Source organism: Acipenser ruthenus, chromosome 3 (assembly GCF_902713425.1).
Source record: "Acipenser ruthenus chromosome 3, fAciRut3.2 maternal haplotype, whole genome shotgun sequence".
In the NCBI taxonomy this organism is placed as follows: Eukaryota; Metazoa; Chordata; class Actinopteri; order Acipenseriformes; family Acipenseridae; genus Acipenser; species Acipenser ruthenus.
In genome coordinates, this window is record NC_081191.1 from 75,565,724 (window position 1) to 75,589,241 (window position 23,518).

Consider the following 23,518-nt stretch of genomic DNA (forward strand, 5'->3'; position numbering starts at 1 on the left):
TGAAAACTAAAACAATAGTGCAGTTTGTTGTGGCTGAATGAAAGTCAATGCATTATTGGATTGTTCTAATTAGATCGAATTTGTTTGGTTGTTAATTTGAATATATTCTTGAAATGCTGAATCACATGGAGACAAAAATAGCCTTTATGCTGAGGAATTATTCATATTTGTTTAAACGAGCCAATAACATTTGAAATTGCTGTGTTTTCTTCCTACACTGGATGGCTGGGTAGCTGAAACTTTTTGTATACTTTTTAATTTAGAACAGTACCTAGCCATTCGAATTGTTGGCATTGTTGATGCATATACCGTAAGAATATGGTTTATTATTATTCACATTGTAGATGAGTATCAGTGGAAACCATTTTCAACTACACCTCACAGAAAGTGACCAGTCCTTTAGACATTCTGAGCAGCTTGTTGTCATAATACCCACATAGACTATCGATTTATGAAACTCTGAAAGGTCACATTTTATTCTTAAACAGATATTGCCTTTATGTAATTATTTTCTTACTGAGTTTCCTATATATTACCAGGTCAGCCTGGACTCCAGAGTTCGTGAAGTGATCAACAGGAATATGCTTGAGCCAACATCCCACACGTTTGACGATGCACAGCTGCAGATATACACCTTAATGCACAGAGACTCGTATCCACGATTCATGAACTCGTCAGTCTACAAGAACCTGCTCCAGACCTTATCGGAACCGTCCTCAGAATCTTAGGAACTGTCTTTCCTTTTTCTTAAATTATTTACAATAGAAAATGTCAGTGGGCCAAGTGGCCACTCACAGGGACTTTAGACCTATAGAATCTGACCCTGAAATGTATACTCAGGCCTATTTTACTATGGATTTTAATGTCTCAAATCTGCAGAGGGCTCCCCACCACCAGCCAAATGCAGCTTCAGACCAACTTAGCAAGACACTCCAAAGGATAACTCAAGAAAAAATAAAAAGCCTGTTATGTTTTTTAACTATATGTTGGCATGTGTGTGTGTGTATACACACACACACATTGCCAACAACATTGGGGCACCCTGCATCTCTATATTTGTTGTGAGTAATGTGTATATATATATATATATATATACACATACATACATACATACATACATACAGTATGTATGGCTACTGCATGATTCAGATCTGAGAATGGCCAAATAACACCCAAGTGGCAAATGTTTTCATATTTAATATACTCAAAGACAAGAGCTACAATTGGGGAAGTGCCTTGACATTTACAGTAGTTTCTGACATTTATGACATGGGCTAACCTAGATTAAACCTCTTGCCACATTTATTAAGGACTTTATTAAGAACAACAATGTCATAGCCACCATTGGGGTAAATAGGGGTGGCACTTTCACTTGTCTTTCAGTATACTTACTTGATGTACTGGTTTGTTAATATAGTGCTAATGGGAAAACAATATGGATCAACCTCAAGTTATCTAAGCCAATGGTTTGGAATAATACTGCCTATAAAATGTTTGTTTGTTTGATTGTTGTAAAAAAAACTATTATTTTAATATCAGTTTGCGTAAGATGCAATTTTTGTTAATAATCTGTGAATGTTTATAATATTTCATTTTTTAAAAATGTATCTTGTTTTGTTTTTTTGCAGACGAAAACAACGGACAGAATGTGGGCATTTTAATTATTTTAAATTACAATAAAGCACAAGAATTTTATCCAACCTGCCTTTTAGTCACATATTTGAATACTTTCAAAAAGCAATATAGGGTCTTAATTAACATAATTTGTGAACTGGCTGCAATATACATACATCACTCCAGATAAGTTGTGTACTGTCTGTTTTAAGCATTAAAAAAAATGAATTACTGTGAACAGGATGGCTTTGCTAGTGACATCAGTCCAGGAAATGAATGCAACACACAGGCAATTGTGGGGCGAAACTGAGACGCAACAGACAAACACTAGCAACAAACAAGTATCATGCTGGTTTAAAGCCAGCACAAGTAGCAATTGCTTTCTAGATATTCTTTTTACCTCCTTTCTCTACTCCTGTTCTCTACTCACCGAACACTTCACCCGTTGCAGCCAAAGCTGCAGATTCTTATAGTGGTGACCAAGGGATTAACTAGCTATCAATTATCTTGTTAACCCCTCGGTCACATTTTTCACAGGTTTAGTAAAGATGCGTGACCGTCAGCTAATTCAATAATTACTAGCCGACAGTCACGCATTCTCACAAGGTATTTTAAAATACAAAACAATAACAGTGATGGCGGACCTGCATTTTAAATAATAAGAATACAAAATAATACAAAACATGCACAGGGGCGGGGAGTACCCCGTCACAATTATGCATTATATTTAAATTTAATGCGCAAAGAATACGTGTAGCAATTCTGCACAGCTTGAGTTTGTATGTTATCGTGTTTCGTGTACTTTGTTGGTTCCCAGCATCTCAATGGTCATTTCTGAATATACTGAAAGCGGCAGTGAGAAAGCAGTGGCGGGGAGGCAGAGAAAAGGCAGAGGGCTTGGGGTTCCCTTAAGCCCCCATCAAGCACTAGACTCTTATTATTGTATTCTGACAGACAACACTTTTCATATTATTATTATAATTTATTTATTTGGCAGACACCTTTATCCAAGGTGACTTACGGGTGTTACAGGGCAGTACTGTACAAGGTTACAATGCAAGATTAATATTTAAATACAGTATAGTTTACAGTAAGTGCAAATAATACTATTAAAATACAATATGTACTGGGATGCAACTTATTTCTACAATTACATATTAGTAGTGCTCTATTGCAAGGATAGTACATCAGCGGAGGTTCCAGTAATGTGGTAGGTCAGGTAAGTTCAGTGGTAGATCAAGAGATCTACAAGTGCAGTCTAAACAGGTTTTACTGCAATTTGGCTGTTATTCGCATTTTCTTCACTAGCCAACGGGGAAAAAAAACAGTAGCCCAAGTGTTACACACTGCCAGCCTATGTTTAAAAAGGCATTGTATAGAACATGACTATCTAGCATTTAGATTTCAAGACCACATCACTAACATACTTTGCATACACTATTTTCTAAACAAAATTTTTAAGGCAGGAGAAAGTCGAGACAAAAAATCAACCATATCCTACTGACTTCATTTGTTAAACTTAAATAAATGACCAACAAAACAATTATACCATACAGGCGAAAAGAGAGTGAACGAGTTTTGCCTGCACTAGGGAAAATAAATACTGCTGGGGAAGGGCTTCAATAATATAAATACGACTTCCAACAGACACTAACAGATGCTACCGGTGACACAATGCATTGGGCATACGGATGTGCAGTGTCTTCTGGGAATACTAGATTATCTGGTACACGCTTTTGGCAAAGTGGTTAACAGTGTGCAGATGATCAATAAGCACACAGACAATGATAATCCAGGTGCAATGGTGTTTTATTTTGTAATCCAATACAGCAGTAAACAATAATAATGTTAACAGGCAATACAGCGGCATATATTGCTCTGTTTTAATCTACAGGTTGGTCCCGAAATAATAGTCCCGTTCTTTTTCACCCACACGTAACACAGACACAAGTCCACAGTGCATGCTCTAGTGCTCGTAGTGAAAATACAGTTCTTTAGTGATACAAACTGCAGTGATGTTGTCCGGGTTTAGTGCTGGCCTTTGGCGACAGCACCAGATCGTGTTAGGAGTCTAAATAACAAACAAGTACAATTTAGACACGACAGACAAAACAAGCAAAACACCCACGGTTCACAATACAGTTCTCCTTTCTGTCTAGCATTAACCATAGCAAAGGAACAGATCACATCCCTAAGTCCCCTTAAATACCATCAACCATGACCCCTTGGTTAACAAGTGCAACCGCTCCTCCAATCCACGGATTCCACATCGTTTCTCTTCCGGGTCGATGATTTAGTGTACCGTAGTTCCGCCCCCTTTCTAGATGGCCGACTTCCGCCTAACCCTGGGAATGAACTGTCGGGCCATCCAGTCCAGGGTACTCTGTTCCCTTTACACAGCGCCCTCGCAGGTTGGGATGGAGATCAAACACCAAGAATCATTTGATCTCTGTCACAACGCTGAAAAGTGTTTCCAATCAGCAGAAATGGAGAGGATAAATACAACTCCCATAATCCACACACGTCAACAACGCTGGCTTCGATTAACTTTGGTTTAATGGGATAAAACAGTCAAGGGATTTTCCACACTATCCCAGATGTTTTTTGGATTTTTTTGTACCATTATGATGGATTTCTCCTTCCAGCATATCAGTAAAGTAGTGCTTCAGCGGGGGTTGCTCCTTGTCACAATGGCTTGAGCGGTGATGTCAAAACCAGGAAATGATGGAACACACTGAGACTTGGATTTGGTGAAGCTGAGCCTTGGTTTGCTCAGCATTTATACATGAAAAAACAGACTTCTGAATGAACAGACTTAGAAACAAAATGCACAAGGGCCAAAACATAACATCCAAACAAAACACGCAACAAACAGTAATAAGTATAATGAAATCTGTATAGCAATTAGGGTTCCCACCTCTTACTTACAAAAAACCGGGACACCAGAGTCATTTCGTACAAAATAAATAAATAAATAAATAAATAAATAAATAAATAAATAAATAAATAAATAAATCATATACTTTGACATTTAATGTTCCGGGAAGTCCCCAGGACAGCTGCCTCAAAAAGAGAACAATCCAGGCAAAACCAGGTTGGTGCTGGCCTTACAAGCGACAGCTCCCAGTACGTGTTAGCCATCTAATAATAACAGATCGCTTAGCCATGTCCCCTTTTGTACCGTCAGTCACTCCCCCTTGGTTAGCGAGTGGAACCATTTCTCCTCCAATCCGCGGTTGCCACATCGCTTCCCTTCTGGGACGATGACTTGGTGTGCCATGGCACCGCCCCCTTTCTAGATGTCCAACACAGCAACCTCACAAGTCGGGAGGTAGATTTATAACCAAGATTCATTCTCTCTCTGTCACATTTTAGACAATATTTTAGTTTTGGTTTTATTGAACGTTATTATATTATAATGCTACACAACAATATATATGGGATTCAGTGAGTTACAGGAAAATAATTCCTTATGTGACATTGTAAACTATGAGACCGTTAGTTTGTAAACTGTTACAGAAACCCGAGATGGAATTATTTTGCTTTGACTCACGGAAGCCTATCTATTTTTTATGATACATGGATATTAGTATCTGTAATAAAAAAAAAAAGACAATAAACAGGTCAATATTAAAGAACCTTAAATATAATTTATGTTTGATAATCCAGGAATGGTGAATTAAACTGAGTAGATAATGAACTGAAAAAAGAATGTATGTAGGAACAGGTGTTTCAATGGGGTATGCTTTTTTTTCTTAGTCACTGTCAGAGTCGAAGATTATTTGCCTTGCTTGCTTGTTTGGTTGGTGCTCCCATTGGTGGAGGATGATTGTAAATCTTCCCAGAGACAGATTTGTTGAAAGTGGCTAAAAAACATGCATTGTGGGTGTTGTCGAGTGATTGAAAGCAAGACATTTTGTGTTTGAAAGTAGTCTGGGGGTGCACAAATATATATATATATTGTGGCAAGCTGTTAGTACTCCAAGGGGAGTTTTTGTGCATCCACAAGACACTTTTTTCTTTACATTCCCCCCACCTTGCCATATATATATATATATATATATATATATATATATATATATATATATATATATTTATTTCACTTTGAAATTGAGGAGACAATGCCTCTCTTGCCTCTTCTAGGAGCCTCCACTGCTAGAGAATGGATCATAGAAATACCGGGACAGCTAAATGACCATTAAGTCCAGATTTTCAATTAATAAAAAATAAAACAAACATACGGTTGAATCCACTTACTTGCAATGCATGTTTGTGACTGGTGAATAAGCAACTGAATTCCGACGTATTAGTCCCCCTCAACCTAACCTACCAATTTACCTGTCTGTCAACCAAATTTTTGGAAGGTAAATCTATATAATAAATATTCTTTGTTTGGAGAGATTCGGGGTGCTTTATATTGCTATAGCAAGGTGATCAATAAGGAAAACAATATTATCTGCATTACTGTAGTATCAGTTTTCTATCAGTATTTTTGGACATATCTATTTTTTATTACATTTTTAGGGAGCGTTTCTGTTGAGTTGGAAGGGGAGAGGCTGAGAAAGGAAGATTTACAGAAAACAGCTATAAAAACTGGAACAGCCTAGTACTAGTGGGAGTAGACTCGGTCAATGCAGAAGCAGCTAACTACATCGAGAGTAGCAACTTCCCAGACTATAACATAATTAATTAAGTCAAGGTTAAATGACTGGAAAAAAGACACTGTTGGAATCTCTGTTCAGTTGGAAAATAAGAGAAGCTTAGTATCTACATGTTGAATGATTGTAAATGAAGTTGTTGTTCAAAGTAAGAATACAATTAAAATGCAAGTCTGTAGTTACTGCACACCCCATAAGTTAGCATTAAAGTATGTACATTATTTATTAAAAGTACTCATAACTTCAAGGTAATATTGGATTTTACTATATGATTGATAGATAGATAGTGGATTAAATCTTTTCCAAGTAACTTCCATTTGATGCTAAGATAGGTGCTCATTACTATATTCTGTGTCAGCTAAATCATTTACATAAATGCATAAAGAAACACTTGAATACACCAGTGATGGCTTACAATACCATAAATGTAAGGCCTACATTGCATTGTCTTAATGGCGTTTACAGGACTGTGCTTTACCAGGCTGCGTGAATTACTGTCAAGTACCCTGGAAAACTTTCTAAAAGTGCGATACATCTGAATTTTCTGCACATTTCCTTTTTGTAGGGTCCAATTGACATGCAGTGAAGCTGCAAGCACACAGGCATTTGCATGCCAGTTTCTACCCCCTCAGTTTTTATTGCTGCTCAAGTGACTTCATCTAATGGCTACTGCTCTGATGCACAAGAAATCCTTTTGGAATCAAGTACACTTATCACACACACGGGGGTAGTTAGTAAACACAAAATAAAGTGTACATATGTGCTACATGGTGTAACATGTAACCTTTCCTGCTTGTGACTGCTGCTTACTCACATGGTAAATATAATGGACTTGGTTATAATAATAAGTCTCCAAGAACTTTCTTTCCTTAAATATGTCAGAGTATCTTTGTTTGCAGAAGACAACATTCTCTTATTTGAAACAAACAACTTCCATAGTGTGAGTGCGGCATGCGAATGCTTTCTGCTTACAGTCTGAATACCAATGTGACAGGAGGGCCCTCTTGTGGTTGTGAATAATGCAACAGTGGAATAATGTACAGTAAAATCTACAGAAAAATAATTAAAGGGGCACCGTGAATGTATAGAACATAGAAGATTCACTGCATTTTGTTACACCCCTGTATATGTGTGTATAGGGTGAGGAAAAGCTCAGGTTCAACAAAATGTTTTTCTGGCTAAAATAAAATCTTCACATACCCAAATATTAAATTATTCACCCGAATATGAGGATTACTTACTACTTACTAATAAGGTCTTGTTCCTGCCACTTTCAAGTCATTTGTTACTTTGTTATTTGTGTGTACAGGACAATGAATAGGTTGTGTCTATGCACTATTAAACACTAAGTGGATGCACCTGTGAAGATCACAAAGGGGAGAGATCGCATTTGCAGCTTAATTATTCTTGTTAAAACTGGGCAAGATTAATAATGCATAAGATTTAAATGGACTAATTTCCCTTGGTGATCACATTAGAATTTACTATTTATGGTCAGTCAAACTTGATTGCTTAAGCCCCAAAGTGGATATTATGCCAAAAATGGCATTCATTCAGCACCCCAAAACTCAAGAGAGAGAGCAAATACACACTTCTGCTTTTGATATGCCATAAAGCTATATTTTTGGGAAAAATAAAAAAAAATGATGTGCCAGCAATTTGAGCAATCAGGCTCCTGATGTGAACTGGTCAAGGTAAACTTCTTTCCTTTCAATAGGTAAAACAGTGAAAGACCTACAGACAGGTGAGATTGACTATTTGGTTGGATAACCTACAAGTCTGGTCAGTTCACAGCAGATTTAGCAGGCGCCTGATTTCTCAAATTGCTGATACATGATCTTATTATATTTAAAAAAACAAAACAAACAAACAAAAAAAAAACACGCTAAATTGACTGACTCAATAAAACTCAATAAAACTTCTAAAACATTCCCAAACTGTAGTCCATTTGGCATGAAATTATCCAATTATCCCATCTGTGAGGACAAGTAAAAAGTACAAAGTACATCAGCAGAAAAAATATCTGCTGCCACAGCCAGAAATACACAATTTCACATAACAGCATCACGAAAAAGTAGACCACCTGTACATAAAGATTTTATAAAAGTGTGGCGAATCTATGTTACCATGCTTCTTGATATTCAGGAGGCAAATTCTTATTCCAAGGTCAAGCACTCCCAAGTGGAGGAATGTTTTTAGGGTTATTTCCCAGCTGATTCACCTATGATGTGAATTAAAATATTCCAACAATCACAAAAGTTTAAATTAAATGGGTACAGCAAAGGTAATGTATAACACTATAGGATGTTTGTCAACCTTTTAATAGGCTGAAAAAAGCCAAATAAGATAGTAGTAAATAAGAAGTGTGACAATTGAACTTATTAGGAGACTTAAGCCAACATGTTTGTCAGCTTCACTTAGTTTCTTATTATAGTTTGACCTCATATTTAATCATTGAGCATTTCAAGCTGTGATTATTCACCAGTTCAGTGCTCACAACTCCCATTCTCTTTCAAACGAAAATACAAAACAAAACAAAGCACTAGTTATTGATACAATTTTAATGTCAAACTACACATAAAAAAAATGTTTTAACATCAACCATAGTTTGACACACAATTCTAACTAACTAATTAAAATACAATAAATGGTTCAGATGAAGTGATGATTTAATCAAAACAACTAGAGGTTCACTTTGTGGACATCTGTATACACCAAGTTTGATATAAAATGTCTATGTCTGCTCTAGTTTACAAACACAGGGGTCACACTTTATTTTAAGGGACTTTTTTTAGTTTAAACATTGTTAATTTTTAGCTTACGGTTAGAGTTATGGTTAGGGTTAGTGTTAATAAAAACCTGACAATTTGCTAAACATTACTACATTAACAATTTGAACCGATATGAAGCATATGATCGACTGGGTATTGATCATCCATAGGGTTCTGGTGTTTGCAGTTTTAAGTGGCCTATTATATATTATTAACTAACAGTTTGAAAATAAATAATGTACATTAACATGTTTATTAGCTGTTTGTTAACAGTTCTAAACAACAACAAAAAAAACACCCTCAAAATATAGCATGACCAACACAGGTATAAATCGAGTATTCATGAAGTCCTGGTCCAGCTGTATTAGTCTTTCTCTTTGCCCATAGGAGTAATTTTCCACTCTTCAACAGAACTAGGGAGAAGGAAAACATTAAAAATCAAAACTGAAGTGGGTGGCACCAATAAAAAGTGCTGGATTGGCAGACAGGTTTTGTAATTGAGTACTAATTATGGAGGGAAAACTTGACACCATCAAACTCATATCACTAATACTGATCTGAAACCAGGCTTCAGTGAGTGAAACTAAAGTGAATTAACCTTTGGTGCCACAAACTGATTCAGTAACTCTTCAAAATATTTCTGCAATGTAATTAGTTCTGCTAAAGTAGGTTTCTGTTTGTTTGGGAAAATCAAACAGTGAATGTATGTGGGTGTCATATATATATATATATATATATATATATATATATATATATATATATAGACACACACATACATACATATACACTGCTGTGCAAGTCTTAGACATGTTGCCTCCATTTGTGTTTTCTACTATTATAGCAACCTTGACTTGCACATAAAGAAGGAAAAAACATTCAGTGAAATAGCTCGCAACACTCGATTTTCAAGGTGTGGTATCTGAAACACACACACATATTTATTTTTTATATATATATATATATATATATATATATATATATATATATATATATATATATATATATATATATATATATATATATACACACACACACACACACACACACACACACACCAGTTTCTCATGCAAACAAATCATATGACAAAAACGTATTGGGTCGATACAAAAGTGTGCCTTGCCATTTTATACAAACCGCCCGCATCTACAGTTATTTTTCTCTCCTTTGTAAAGTGTACAGACACACACACACACACACACACAGATAATCTGAACTGACTTACCTTCCACCTGTTTCCACATTCAACACAGAAAACAAATGTGGTCATAGGTTCATCAGCGCTACGGGTCTGAACCTGCAAAACATGAACCAGGGAATCAGTTAATTACATTAAAAACAACTGAGTGCCAATTAGATATATGCACCTTCATTTATCTAATTGGCTCCCAATGTGATGTACATAACGTACATGCTAAATACTGTTAATATCAAGCTTCATCACAATTGCAAAAGCAGTTTTTCAGATACATGGAAACATGTAAAGTATGACGGACAGAAGTACAATCGCCTCCACTACATCGCAGTCACCAGGGATTTAATCCCATGGGGGGACAATAATGATGTTTTTTTTCTGACTGCATCCTCTCATACTCAAGGTACTGAAGAACCTTGATAGGTGAAAGACGTTACGTATTAGATATGACAGTGGTACGCCATTGTACCTGTACGATGCTTATATGCACTTTTGTGAAAATTTTTGGAATTTCTACAATAGAGATTCATATAAATCCCCCCCCCCCCCCCCCCCGGCCCCCTGCCCCCGCATCACTTACGCTGACTTGTTCTCATCTGTCTATAGAAGCACATACCTGTGTATATGTACAATTCCTCTTCTTGCATTTCCCACAACAGAACATGTCAGATGGGGTGCCTCCTGTCTTTGCTAGCTGATGCTTTAGGATTGCTTCTTTGGTCAGGTTTTTTCTCATCTCCTTAAGTTCATCGCTTGCCATATCCTGCATGTAAGATTTTTTCAGATTTATTTTCTTCCTGATGAGGCATCAAGAAGGGAATAACTACACACACCCTTAAACTTGCTTGGACACTGGGGGCAAATAACGTAAACTGTGGTAAATATAAATATCACATTTAAATCACAAAAATAGAACCCACTCTGACATTTTACATATTTGTACAGACTGAAATGCATAAAAGACACTTAATGCTCGGTTAGATTTTCACAACCATGCTTCTCAAATTACAATGATCTCAGTGCTGGCATTTAGATCTTCCACTATTTAGAGCAACTGAATAGAACCCACTGGCTGTATTTTAAGCGCTAACCCTTCAGACAACAAAAATGTAAGCTTGCTGTAGTTCAGACAGAGCGGGACAAACACCCTACCTACTATAAATGGTTTAGTTTGAGAGTACTTACCTACCAGCTTTCTCTTGTCCAATGTCATTCATGCAAACCCTCTCCTGGCATTATGTTGCTGTTTTGTTTGGAACTGGGTTCTTGTATTGGGGGGGGGGGGGGGGGGGGGGGGCTGAGGGAGGGGTGCTTTTATCCCTAGGATACAGTTCAGGTGAGGGATCAGGCCAAAATGAATGTCTTTCTTACGCTAGCGAATCACCACTGACTCACTCGATCAGCATTAGGCTGGTTGCAGGTAGTCCAGGAGTCAGAGCACAAGTCCAAATCTAATGTAATTTAATGTCAGATTTATTGTCAATGTCATGTGTCAAACTATTGTTGCTTCTAATGTGTCAATTCATCCTGGATGCAGGCCATGCCTCTCGCCAGTCTCGCTAACTGGCTGGGTTGGTACTGGTGCCCATGTGCATCATTGGGAAGGCCATGTCCTCGTTCCACCTGTACCATCACATGGTTGACAGCAGATGAAACCTCCTTCTAACAAGGGTGTCCTAATGTATTTGATGTTATAAATCTGTTGAATAAACCTGCCTACTTCATTTGTTGTCCTGCTGTTTGAATTGTTTTTTCATGGAGAACACCCATGAACATGAGCAGATGTTTTCGCCTCACCTCTGCCGTCATCTTGGCCATTCTGTCTGGAGCAACATTTCCACAAAGGACATTCCTTCTAAGATTGGGGTTTTTAATATCCTTTAGATTTGCGATCCTACTCCGAACCCTGTTTTTGTACTTCATGTCAATGTTTTTGAATTCCCGAAAGATACGTGCAGACTGGTCAAGGAACTTATTAGTTTACTTTGAATTAAATTCCTAGCCTTTTCTCAGAGATCGTCTTTCTCTGTTGTTTAAAAATATATTGTATTCTGATTTCCACAAGTGCACCTCATCACTACAAAATGGCATGCAAACAAACAGCAAAATTGCTACAAAAAGTTGGAAATTGTTCGAGATCCTGAAAAAAACTTTGATCAGACACAAGTTGGCAAACAATTTGGTGTTTTCTGTTCTGGTGAGTTGCTTCAACATTCTGTTAAATCATTTTGTGCATGTCTTGAATATTGCTCCTGTACAGGCATTCATAATTAAACGTGTGTAGGGGTGTTGTGTTAATTTAGTTTGACAGTTCATTTATTAATGTTAGTCTGTCTGTTACTTTATATTTATAGTTTACTCACATACACTTGCCTATTGCTTTTCTCTTACTTCTTCTGTTCATTTCCTATGTTGATGCACGTATGTCACAACAAGTAATACACATTTATTTTTTCAATGATTCATATTGTGTCCGGTGGTCACCTCCGTCTTAAAGAACATTTCGACTAAGAGAACACTTTACTTGCTTCCCGAGGGGTGTTCTCTTAGTCGGAAACTACTATATTTCACTAGGTTAAAGAAAAATATCAGTTTGTTACTGCTTTACTGCCTAGCTCATTTTCACCCACAGTGTCTTTGTGGCCAGCATCTTACTGACTTCAAAGCTGACTGGGAAGGCAGCCCAGGAAGTGCATGTTAATCTCAAAAGCATGTCTTGCAAACAGATTTATTTAACCTAGTATATTCATATATATCATGCTATAAAACTAAAAATACATGTTTGCTGAAACTTTAAGATAATGTGTTAGGTATACGTAGAAGATGTGTGAAATGTTAACATAAATTTGACAATCTCTGCTTTGAAGCCTTCAAAGTGCTTCAGATAGAAAGGATATAGTCCTCAATTTGGGCTCCAAGTTCATCACAATCAGCACCAATAGCAATATAGTCATCTGGAAAGAATCAAGAAATATTAATTAGAACATGGGGAACAAAACACATGCAGAACAGTACCGTTGAATACACAGGAAACTCAACTTGTATGTTCTACTTGTATTTAAGGATTGCAAGTTAAGCGTATCTTGACATAAATAATACACACACACACACTGTATGGCCCATTATTATTCTTTTCATTAACATCCTGACAACTTTTTACACTTATAAAACTTTAAAGTCTGTTTCAAAGCGCTTTTCAAAATGCCAGCTCTAGTGCACTGACAGTGTAAGGATTATTGCCACATTGTCAAACGGGTAACACAGTAATAACGATCCATGATGTGGTACGGAACAGAAAAGCCAGAGCACTTGTTATATATTTTTTTCTTTTAAATCACTCTTCCTGCAGTGATTTAGAGGACAGGTCTCAAACCACAGTGCACTAGCGCTGACATATTGAAAAGTGCTTTGAAACAGACTTTAAAGTTATAAGTGTAAAAAGTTGTCAGGGTGCTAACAATGAAAAGAAAAATTACAGGTATGTTATTTACACAGTTGTAGCCACACGTGGGGATGTGCAATGCTGTATTTTTCAGAACCCCGCTATTTACTCTTTAAAAGCCCTACACCCCTGTCACAAAGACGGCCAGAGTGGGTGGCGTCAGACCAGAAGCAGGAAGGAATACAGAGAGACTTGGGGTTTTGGTATAGCTGAGCGCGTGATCGCGCTCAGCATTTAATAAACAGAACAGAAAATAAAAAGGTTGTAACAAAAACACGGGACACGGCACTATACGCCAAAATAAAGAGACAAACAAAACAGACTAAACAGTGAACAGACAAACGGACAAACACGGTGAGTGAAAACACTAATTACTTTGCTTTGCTTTCTTTTCTCCTCTCTCTCCCGTTCTCCACTCACCGAACACCAACCCCGACTGAATGAAAATGTGCATCTATATATACTGTTGTGCTGGGATTCAATTACTAATTAATTATTAACTTGAATCCCAGCACGTGAATTAATTCTGTGCAACCCCATGCCACACATTATACATATTTTATCTGCACGTGAAGTGATGTGCCATCCTCGTGCCTAAATATAATTATACACTTTAAACACACGTGAAACACAGACCCGTTTATATCCTGTGTACCAATCTATACACCAACATTAACACACGCAACATACAACACAGAACACACAAATGCACACAGGGGCGGGGCACTTTGCCACAACCCCCCATGTTCGAAAATGTATAATCAACAAATAAAACGTACCCCCTGCTTGAAGAGCATTGGATAACATTTCCCTGCACTTAATCCTCACAGAGTCAGATGTGTTTGGGGCTCGAGGGAAAGTTGTAATCAGAGAATTTACAGGAACATCACCAGCTTCGTCTTTACTGCTCGAGTTACTGCTTGAGCTGCTAGAAGATTAGAATACAACATGCTTTAACAATCACAAACAAACAGGCAAATAAATACTCACTGTGTTGCAAGCAATTACCTTAAAACAGTATTGATGGTTCTAGATTATTGATCATATCTTTTATAACATGACTACAGCCTCACATTTCTTCCGTCAGGCGTTTTTTTTTTTCTTTTCCATCCTCCAGGTAGGGATAAGGGGTTTGGCACAGACAAACAGGATTTGCTAGAGGGATGTGTGTCCAAGAAATAATTTTATTAAAGTTAAACTTGTTTATCAAAATAGGGTTGAAATATTATGACTATTGTGGGCAGCCACTATAATGCACTCAACATGACTGCAAGTAACATGTTTATTATTATTATTATTTATTTCTTAGCAGACGCCCTTATCCAGGGCGACTTACAATTGTTACAAGATATCACATTATTTTTTACATACAATTACCCATTTATACAGTTGGGTTTTTACTGGAGCAATCTAGGTAAAGTACCTTGCTCAAGGGTACAACAGCAGTGTGCCCCACTGGGGATTGAACCCACAACCCTCCGGTCAAGAGTCCAAAGCCCTAACCACTACTCCACACTGCTGCCCCAACAGTTTAAATAGTTTGAGGGATGTGTAACATCAATTAATGTTCTGTGGAATGTGCCAGACGGTTCATTGTGAAACTACAATGTGCTACATAATGTGTGTATAATTAATTTATTTTTATATACATATACATTAGTGCTGGGATGAACATGGGATTTTCATGTTTGGATATTTGCTATTTGCTCAATTTAAATATTTGTTCATTTTCATATATATATATATATATATCATGGTTTAAGAAAGACCTTTCTTCTCTTGGTTCAGGACTGTTCTGTGAAGAAGATGAAGCAGGTGCAATGGCTGGTAATGAGGAAGGCTCCTTTTTCTTCTCTTCTGGTGGCTTTTCTGCTCCTCCTGGTTCGTCTTCCCAAAAGAAATCAGAACAAAAGAAATAAAGCTCTTGTCAAACAAGGGCTCTGTTTTGAAGTGCAGGAGCTGCATTTTTTACACAAATAAAAATAGTAATGTGATATAAATCTACCAAGAACCAAATTAAAAGACCTAACAAATCATACATTCCTCCTGCCTAACACACTTTTAAATTGCCATCAAATATTACAAGTGGTTTTACAAACCCTGTGAAATCAACAATTCAAACTTTAACTAAACATACACTACAGCCAATAATGTATCTACACTGCTGTGCAAAGTCTTAGACATGTTCCTACTCTGATGCATTATGAGCATCAAGAATTTACTCAAAGCCTCCACTAGTGTTTTCTACTATTATAACAACCTTGACTTGCATAAAGAAGGAAAAACATTGAGTGAAATAGCTCAAATCACTCGATTTTCTAGGTGTGGTATCCGAAGCATAAATCAACAAGTACAGAGAAACATGATCTGGAAGGACTGGAAGTCCCAAAAAGCTATCTAACAAGGATGAGCAATACTTGAAGATAATATCCTTAAGGAATAGAAAGAAGACAGGCGTTGAATTGACAACAGAATTGGCAGAAGGCACAGGTGTCGTTGTCCATCCATCCATCAACAGTCCAAAGCACCTTTGACCATTGTTCCATAGTCCAATTTCTATGTTCTTGTGCATATTTTAGCCTTTTAGTCTTCTTACCCTTTAAGAGGTATTAGTACTGTTGATTTGATAGACAATGACACCTGTGTCTTCTGCCAGTTCTGTTGTCAATTTAACACTGGTAAATCACCAGAAAGGCTTAGTCTGGTGATCTTCAAACCAGAGTTTGTTGACAATTTAAAAAATATATATATATATATATATTGTCTTGTGTTCACTGGACGCAGACATGCATATTCGTAGTAATCTACTACACTGCAGCAATGACCATAAAATGCTTGCTTGTTTTAAAAAAAAAAAAAAAAAAAAAACTGTTCTGCAATGTAATAGCATTGATTAACACTCCAGTCCTGTAGGTGGCAGCAATACATCTCATATTTGGCTTTGCCAAAAATATTAATATTTACTTTTAGACCCTGTCCACACTACATAACCGATATTGAGAACCATACTCAAAAACATTACACACTGAAGTACCGTTTAATGTTTAGTCAGGCGTAATGCATACAAACACTAACGCTATTAGAATAGTTTGGTTACAGTTCCTAGCAGCGCAATGAACATTGGAAATGAATATGATAGTATCCCATCATGCACTATATTTTATTTTTAAATAATGTGTTATGCCCCATATTAACAGAAGTTCATATTGCTAAGAAATAAAACAAGTATTATGGAAAAAAGTAAATGCGAACACACACACACACACGTAATGCAGCATATTTAATACAAACTTGTATTTAAGCTTTTGTAACATTCTTTTTAGATTCTGAAGATGCAGACCGATATCCAGAGTCGTTCATTTAAAATTTTACCGTTTAGTTTAGGAATGCAAGGAAGCGTTCCTAAATACCCAGAAGTGTTGTGAATTTAGGTACGCACACATAGTGGGTGCGTTCACGAAGATCATTCTGCGCATATTCTGGGCAGAATCTGACCAATTTAGCCAATGGGTGCACTCACGGAGATCATTCTTAGAAGATCATTGGCTAAACTGGTCTGATTCTGCACAGAATCTACGCAGAATGATCTCCATGAACGCACCCAGTATTCTATTGAGTGTATGTCCCGTTCCTATAGTAGCCATTGTTTTGTTATAGCTGCCCTTTGTTGGTTTAAAGGCTTAGGCACACAAATACTTTTTGTTACTGTTTTTCCTTTTGTTATTTTTGCACCCGAACGCTTTGCATTCTAACATAATTCACCCTGCCAGTGTCGTTCACTGGTGTGGGTGGCTGTCAACGATATGACGTAACAGCGGAGCCAGAAAGGATCCAATATGGTGGCGGCTTCCATTTCCAGCTGACCCAGAAAGCTGACAAAAAAATGAAATACTGGCCTAACACTTGACTTTTTAACAAAACTGGCGCAGCAAGGCGCATTTGTTATGTATACAGAGCCTTGTTATTTTGAGTACAGTTCCCCTTTAACCTCAATAAAATAACTTTCCATAATAAAAGATAAACTTGAACAAATGTTACATTGCCTATTCGTACCAAGTATTGCAGTCACACAGATTTATTTTAAAAGTTTGGCTCAGTGTCTCTCCAAACTCTCTTCTTCCTCCTCCTTCTCAGATCTCCCTCTCCCATTCATCTTCTGCCTTCAGCTGACAAGGGCTCAACTGATATCCCAGCATGCCTTTCTTCTTAAAGGCATACAGCCTCTATACATGACATTACCCACCCAACATCTCATAACAAAAGGAATAAAAAAAAAAAAATGGTACAATAACCAAAAATAATCATAATATTTTAAAATATAAATAGCTGGTAAACACATCATTTTAGACAGCGGATCACGTCAGTCGCCTGTTTATTTTGAAAAGCCTGAGTGTGCAGTGCAAAAGCACATCATGACCACATTTGTAGGTGAAAAACGCTACACTAAAAGTCGCTATATATTTAAAAATATATATAAACACGTGAAATTCAGTCCACTAAAATGGCTTTACATAATCTCTGTAAGAAATTGGAGTGTCCAGTGTGAAAACACAACATGAAATAATTTAACGTAGCATCCAAAGTAGCACTAAGATTAAAATGTTCAGTACAAAAAAAAAAGCCTGCTACAAGTTTGCAGCTTCTAAAAAAAAATTAAATTCCAAAATATGGATTGTAGCGTAACAGGAAAGCGTGATCAATCAGACTGTGGTGTCTATCACCTGATCCGAAACCGCCAAACTTCTTCATCTGAACCTTCATCATTGATGATGCAAGCAATCATCTGAATCATTAATGCAGAGAGCAACTACTAGGCAGTTTTTTCTATTCACGTGAGCCGCGACATTTCCACTCCGGCATTATTTGTGCACGGTTATTAAAAACCGGGAATTAATGGTGAAAATGTTCAAACCGGGGCATTGACTGCAGAATCTGGTATGTATATCACAAGTACCAAAACAATAGTATTACTTCACAATGTTGGGTAATTCTAGTAATGAATGCACCTTTAAATATAACTCAGTTGTGCATATGGTTTGTAACTTACGGACAAACGCTTACCCCACCACAATCTATGTTTCTTTCCCTGTTACCTAATAGCTTCTTCCAGGATTTGATGAGTGACTTTGCTAGCGATGTAACCTCCTCATCTGTGCTTTGCTTGCGGATGGCATTCACCGACATTCCTATCCTTGTAGACTAGAACAGAAAAAAAAACAGGTTAAAGCGTCACTAAACCTACAGCCGGGGTCTATGACGAGGTTAAGTTTGCCAGTTTCTGACTCCGAACACCCTAATAAGCAAGGCAGAATGTATTTAAGACGTTTCCCAGCAAAGAAAAAAACAACATATAGTTTTAAAAGCTGCACAAATTGCTATAATATGCTTTTTTAAAATCATTTTATCCAGATTTAAAATTACATTTATTTAAAATGTAAATCCTGCTTGGCAGAGGCCTGGTTAATTGCTTCCCTGCCACGTTGCCATGGAGATCCATTTGGTTTCCTTTGTTCCAGTGAAGCTTAGAAACATTATGCATCTAGCATGATGCCTTTCTTAGAATGTATCATAAACATTGCTAAAATGTGCTTGCTTAAAATGAGTTATCCAACTTGGTTTGTTTAAATGCAAAGACACTGTGTTTCTGTACAGGGTTGGGATTAATTCAAATTCCTTTTTAAAAATGAATTCTCAGTTCTTCAAGGACATGGAATTTGAATTGATTAAAAGGGAATGGGAATTTAAATTGGGAATTTCAAATGGAATAGGAAAAAAAGGAATTGACCCCAACCTTGTTCCTGCATGACTCACCACACACACACCCAGCAGTGCTTTTACCAGGTGAGGCACCCAGGGACCCACAAGACAATGTATTTATTTTTAAAAACCTGTCTTAAACCTTCTACAGATGCCGTTTAGCGGTAATGGTACCAGATACTTTGCATGAGAAACAGTTTGCATGCCACTGAGCAGTAATCTTCCCGTCACCAAGGAACACGAACCAGTACCTTCAAGCTGTGTTACTAACCCCCAATTTTATTTAATTGTATTAAACCCCTGTTGGACCTAAAGTGAACTTTTCAGCACAGTGTTTTAATACAACCAGAAACAGAAATTCTCCACACATTCATTTACAACATAAATACTTCTCATGGGTTCACACAAGTCTACTGAAGAACCAAAATCCAGCTATACAAGGGCTAACTCAAAGGCCAAGCCTTTTCTCCTCCTCTAAGAACCAGACATTTATAATAAATTCTAACCCCATGTATTCATCTTGCCAACTCATGTGTTTATTTGCTGCTGGTGATAAGCAGGATAAGCAGGACAATCCCCTGTCCACCTCCCTTGGTTCTTTATAAAACGTTGTGTAGCACTATTATAAGAAATAACTAACTTTAAATTTACCTGTAACAATTCCAGAGTCATAGGTATATTCTTTAACTCCTTCAGCAGATCCAAGGCTTCAGACTGTAACAAAGAAACACGAAAAACAGTCTTCAAACTCAAGATCTTATCTGAGGGGATTATTTGTAAAACTTGGCAACTCACATTGAGTAAATCTTTGCTAACAAAAGCTCTGGAATTAAAAAAGCAAAACATTTTGGGCACAATTACTAAGAATATAAAATTTAAGTCGAATAACAAAAATAAATGACTTTTATTTGTATTTAGCAGTCAGTAAATTTACTCAAATATCACATTTGAAATGAACCCCCTTTGAGCACATTTACTGTTGTTTAATCAAATGTGTTTCATTGAAACATGCTTTACAAGAGCCATAACATTTTTACTCCCAAACATGTTATATATATATATATATATATATATATATATATATATATATATATATATATATATATATATATAACAGCTTTCATTACCAGTTTTAGAAAAATCATGCTAAATGCAGGCAAACAGTAGTATTACGTGTATATTTATTTCTGATTGAAAGAATAAACGTGTGACCTTAAATTGTTATGTTGATTATAGTATACCCAATTATTTTTTTGTGCGAAAGTTATCTTGGGTTTTAACAAATCTACTTTATTGACTGGAGTAGATATACATTCTGTGTCCACTGTTGTATCTAGTTGATTGTATTGTAACACTGTTTGTACACAGCTAAACAGGAATATGGTTACTTGTGTAATTTTAAAAGTAACAACACGTCCAACACAAAACCACCATCAAAAACATCGCGTTCCCAGAACAGTATAGAAGCTAATTCAACTGCTTTCACAATCGAGGATCGGGGATCTAGGCCAACTTGTCCTTGTGGCGCAACAATACAAAACATTACACGAGAACATAAGCAAATAACTGAAAAATATATTATATTACACTGCAAATGGTATTTTCTCAAATAATATGGACACATTTATTTACAAACATTGCAGTACAAATTTATACTGTGCTTGCTCTTTTGCCAAATCGGACTGTTGCATGTGATGTGTACTACGACTAGTGGCGAAGAAACAAAACATGAATTCGAGTTACCCGTACCGGTACCCGTGAGTGGATGAGATCAGGTAGGTAACTCACTATGCTTGAAAAGGGTACATTATTTTAAATAAACATGTGTTTCTGTATGTTTATGTGCAGGTTTCTTATTCACTTGTGTTTACCAACAATATTTCACCGATTATGAGTAGTATAACAGCGCTGTAAAAAAAAAAAAAATACGGATACATACCAACAATATTTCATACCCTCCATTCAAAATACTGCAACAACAAACCTCACCCCATTTTTTTTCTGCGCCATTTTGTCCATCTTTTTAGCTATTCTTATGATCTCTTCTTCCTCCCTTTTCCCCATGGTCTGGATATTTAATTGCTGTTAAAAATATAAAACAAATTGGAAAAAAAACACAATGAAAGCAGCTCAGTGACCAAATGCTGTTAATGGCGGGCTTCAGGTATCAAAAGCAAACACTACAGTCAAGACTAATCACTAAGGAGAAAAGGGGACGGGAGATACAATCGATGTATGCACTGTTTGTTATGCCTTGACATACCGAGAAGCGTGTGTACAGTAGCTAAAAAAAATGCATTTCGTTCTGTTTTGCAGTACACATAACGGGGCACATTTGTTCCCAAATTCTAGCCATATTAATGAACTTGTTTGCATCAAAATCAACTTGCATTTTAATTTAGACACAATTAAAATCGGGAGTTGATATCAGATCGAAAGGATTGTAAACATGATGGATATGTGCGAAACATCTGTATCCTTGATATGTTATTATTATTATTATTTATTTCTTAGCAGACGCCCTTATCCAGGGCGACTTACAATCGTAAGCAAATACATTAAGTGTTACAGCAATGTGTCAGTGAAATAGATTATAACTCCAGTAATATAACTTATTTCAGTGAGTCATAGAATACGCAGTTAGAAAGATGTTGCAGTGAAATGGTTGTTCACTGGACACCACTTGAAATGGAACTTTATTGCGAGACTATGAGAATACAGCTATGCCTTTCCAGATTCCCAGTCTGAGTATGATGACATGGACTGGTTAAAGGAAATATCCTGGCCTAACAGTTAGAAACTATAGTGACAGGAGCATCAACTCTTGAAGCAATCAGTAGCTTATTTAAAACATACTGAAAAAAGTAATGTTTGGAACATAAAGTGCAGTCCAAGATGCTGGGGCTGGAGAGCAACACACTGTTGCTGCTCCTTTTGCAGGAGGTCATCGCCCTTCTCGGGGCGATAGTGACCGGAGACCGTAGAGCCCAACTCCCCCAAGAAGCAGCTGACAGAACGCCCGCAAACTGTGCCAGCCTGCCGAGCCCTGCTGTGGTCGTGGGGAGGACGACGGTGGGGAACTTCTGCCGCATCCCCGTCCATATCGAGGGGGGCCACTGCATCACACTGGTAGACACGGGATTGAACGTGATGCTGGTATGGCCCAATGTCTACAAGTGAGTCACCAGGAGCCAGCAGTGCCGCAATCCCCCGGGGCGGTCTTGTGGGGATTGGAGGCCCCGCTCCCTGTTTGCCACCCTCCAGCATCCCGAAAAGGGTCCGGCCCATGTGGTGGACAAACTGGGAGAGTTAGCCAACCCCGTGGGGTGGCCCCACAGTGGCCGGCAAACTCCACCACCACCTGTCTCCAGTGCACAATCAACCCAGCCTGGACCGATACAGCAGCACACAACCGCCAGCTTGCACTGACACCAGGAGCATAATGTGGTGCAGAGCACGGCGGGGGTAAGCCCAGCAGCGGGGCAGCCGTGGACACCTGGTACCCCGGACACTGTCATTTTGCAATGGACACAGTGGCATCGGGACTTGTAAGCCTTCTTGGTGACGAGATGGACTAATGGGGGGTTGTGTAATGGCGTGTGCAGTCCAAGATGCTGGGGCTGCGCCGTTGTTGGTTCAGTCTCGCTAGCAGCAACACCAGCCCTGCAGGGCATTGAGCTCCTGTGTACACGGTGCAAGGAGGCGCACATGGGAGCTGGAGCCTGGAGGGGCTGCAACAGTCTGCCTCAATGGACAGTTTAGTGCAACTCAGGAGAAGGATGGGTGCACATGGACTGAAACAAGGGACAGGGGGCTGTGATTGGGGAAATGCTTTACAATGTTGCAGTGTTGTTTGCGTAATAGGAGCTACTTAAGGGGAGCCTGCAAGCTCCTCAGGGCAATAAGTGTGACAGCTTGCAGTAAGATTTCTCCACAGCTGTCAAGAGTCATGTCGACTGGATAAAATAATTGCCATTTGGACCTAAATCATCTGGTCTCATTTAATCTCTTCTCTATTCCTTCTTCTTTCCGAATAGCTGGTATGCTACAATATATTGTTATACCAGCTCTGAACACAATTGTC

General features: G+C 37.7%; 2 protein-coding genes across 5 annotated transcripts in view; one reads left to right on the forward strand and one right to left on the reverse strand.

Moving 5' to 3' along the window:
• rgs20 (regulator of G protein signaling 20) overlaps positions 1-1,695 on the forward strand; it is a 58,736-nt gene extending 57,041 nt beyond the window's left edge. For all 4 annotated transcript variants that reach the window (XM_059016884.1, XM_059016889.1, XM_033992269.3 and 1 more), the window contains exon 5: positions 540-1,695. In XM_059016884.1, the coding sequence (XP_058872867.1) occupies positions 540-728 (189 nt within the window). In that variant the 3' untranslated portion in view covers positions 729-1,695. The remainder of the gene's footprint in view (positions 1-539) is intronic.
• A 7,120-nt stretch (positions 1,696-8,815) lies between these two features.
• Positions 8,816-21,593, reverse strand: tcea1 (transcription elongation factor A (SII), 1). The gene is made up of 10 exons (XM_033992584.3): positions 21,424-21,593; positions 20,086-20,148; positions 18,771-18,876; positions 15,447-15,564; positions 14,457-14,605; positions 13,133-13,189; positions 12,033-12,187; positions 10,852-10,998; positions 10,266-10,337; positions 8,816-9,456 (listed from the first exon to the last, which is right to left on the reverse strand). The coding sequence occupies exons 1-10, from the start codon at positions 21,496-21,498 to the stop codon at positions 9,448-9,450; spliced, it is 951 nt and encodes a 316-aa protein (XP_033848475.1). The 5' UTR covers positions 21,499-21,593; the 3' UTR covers positions 8,816-9,447.
• Between the last annotated feature and the right edge of the window lie 1,925 nt (positions 21,594-23,518).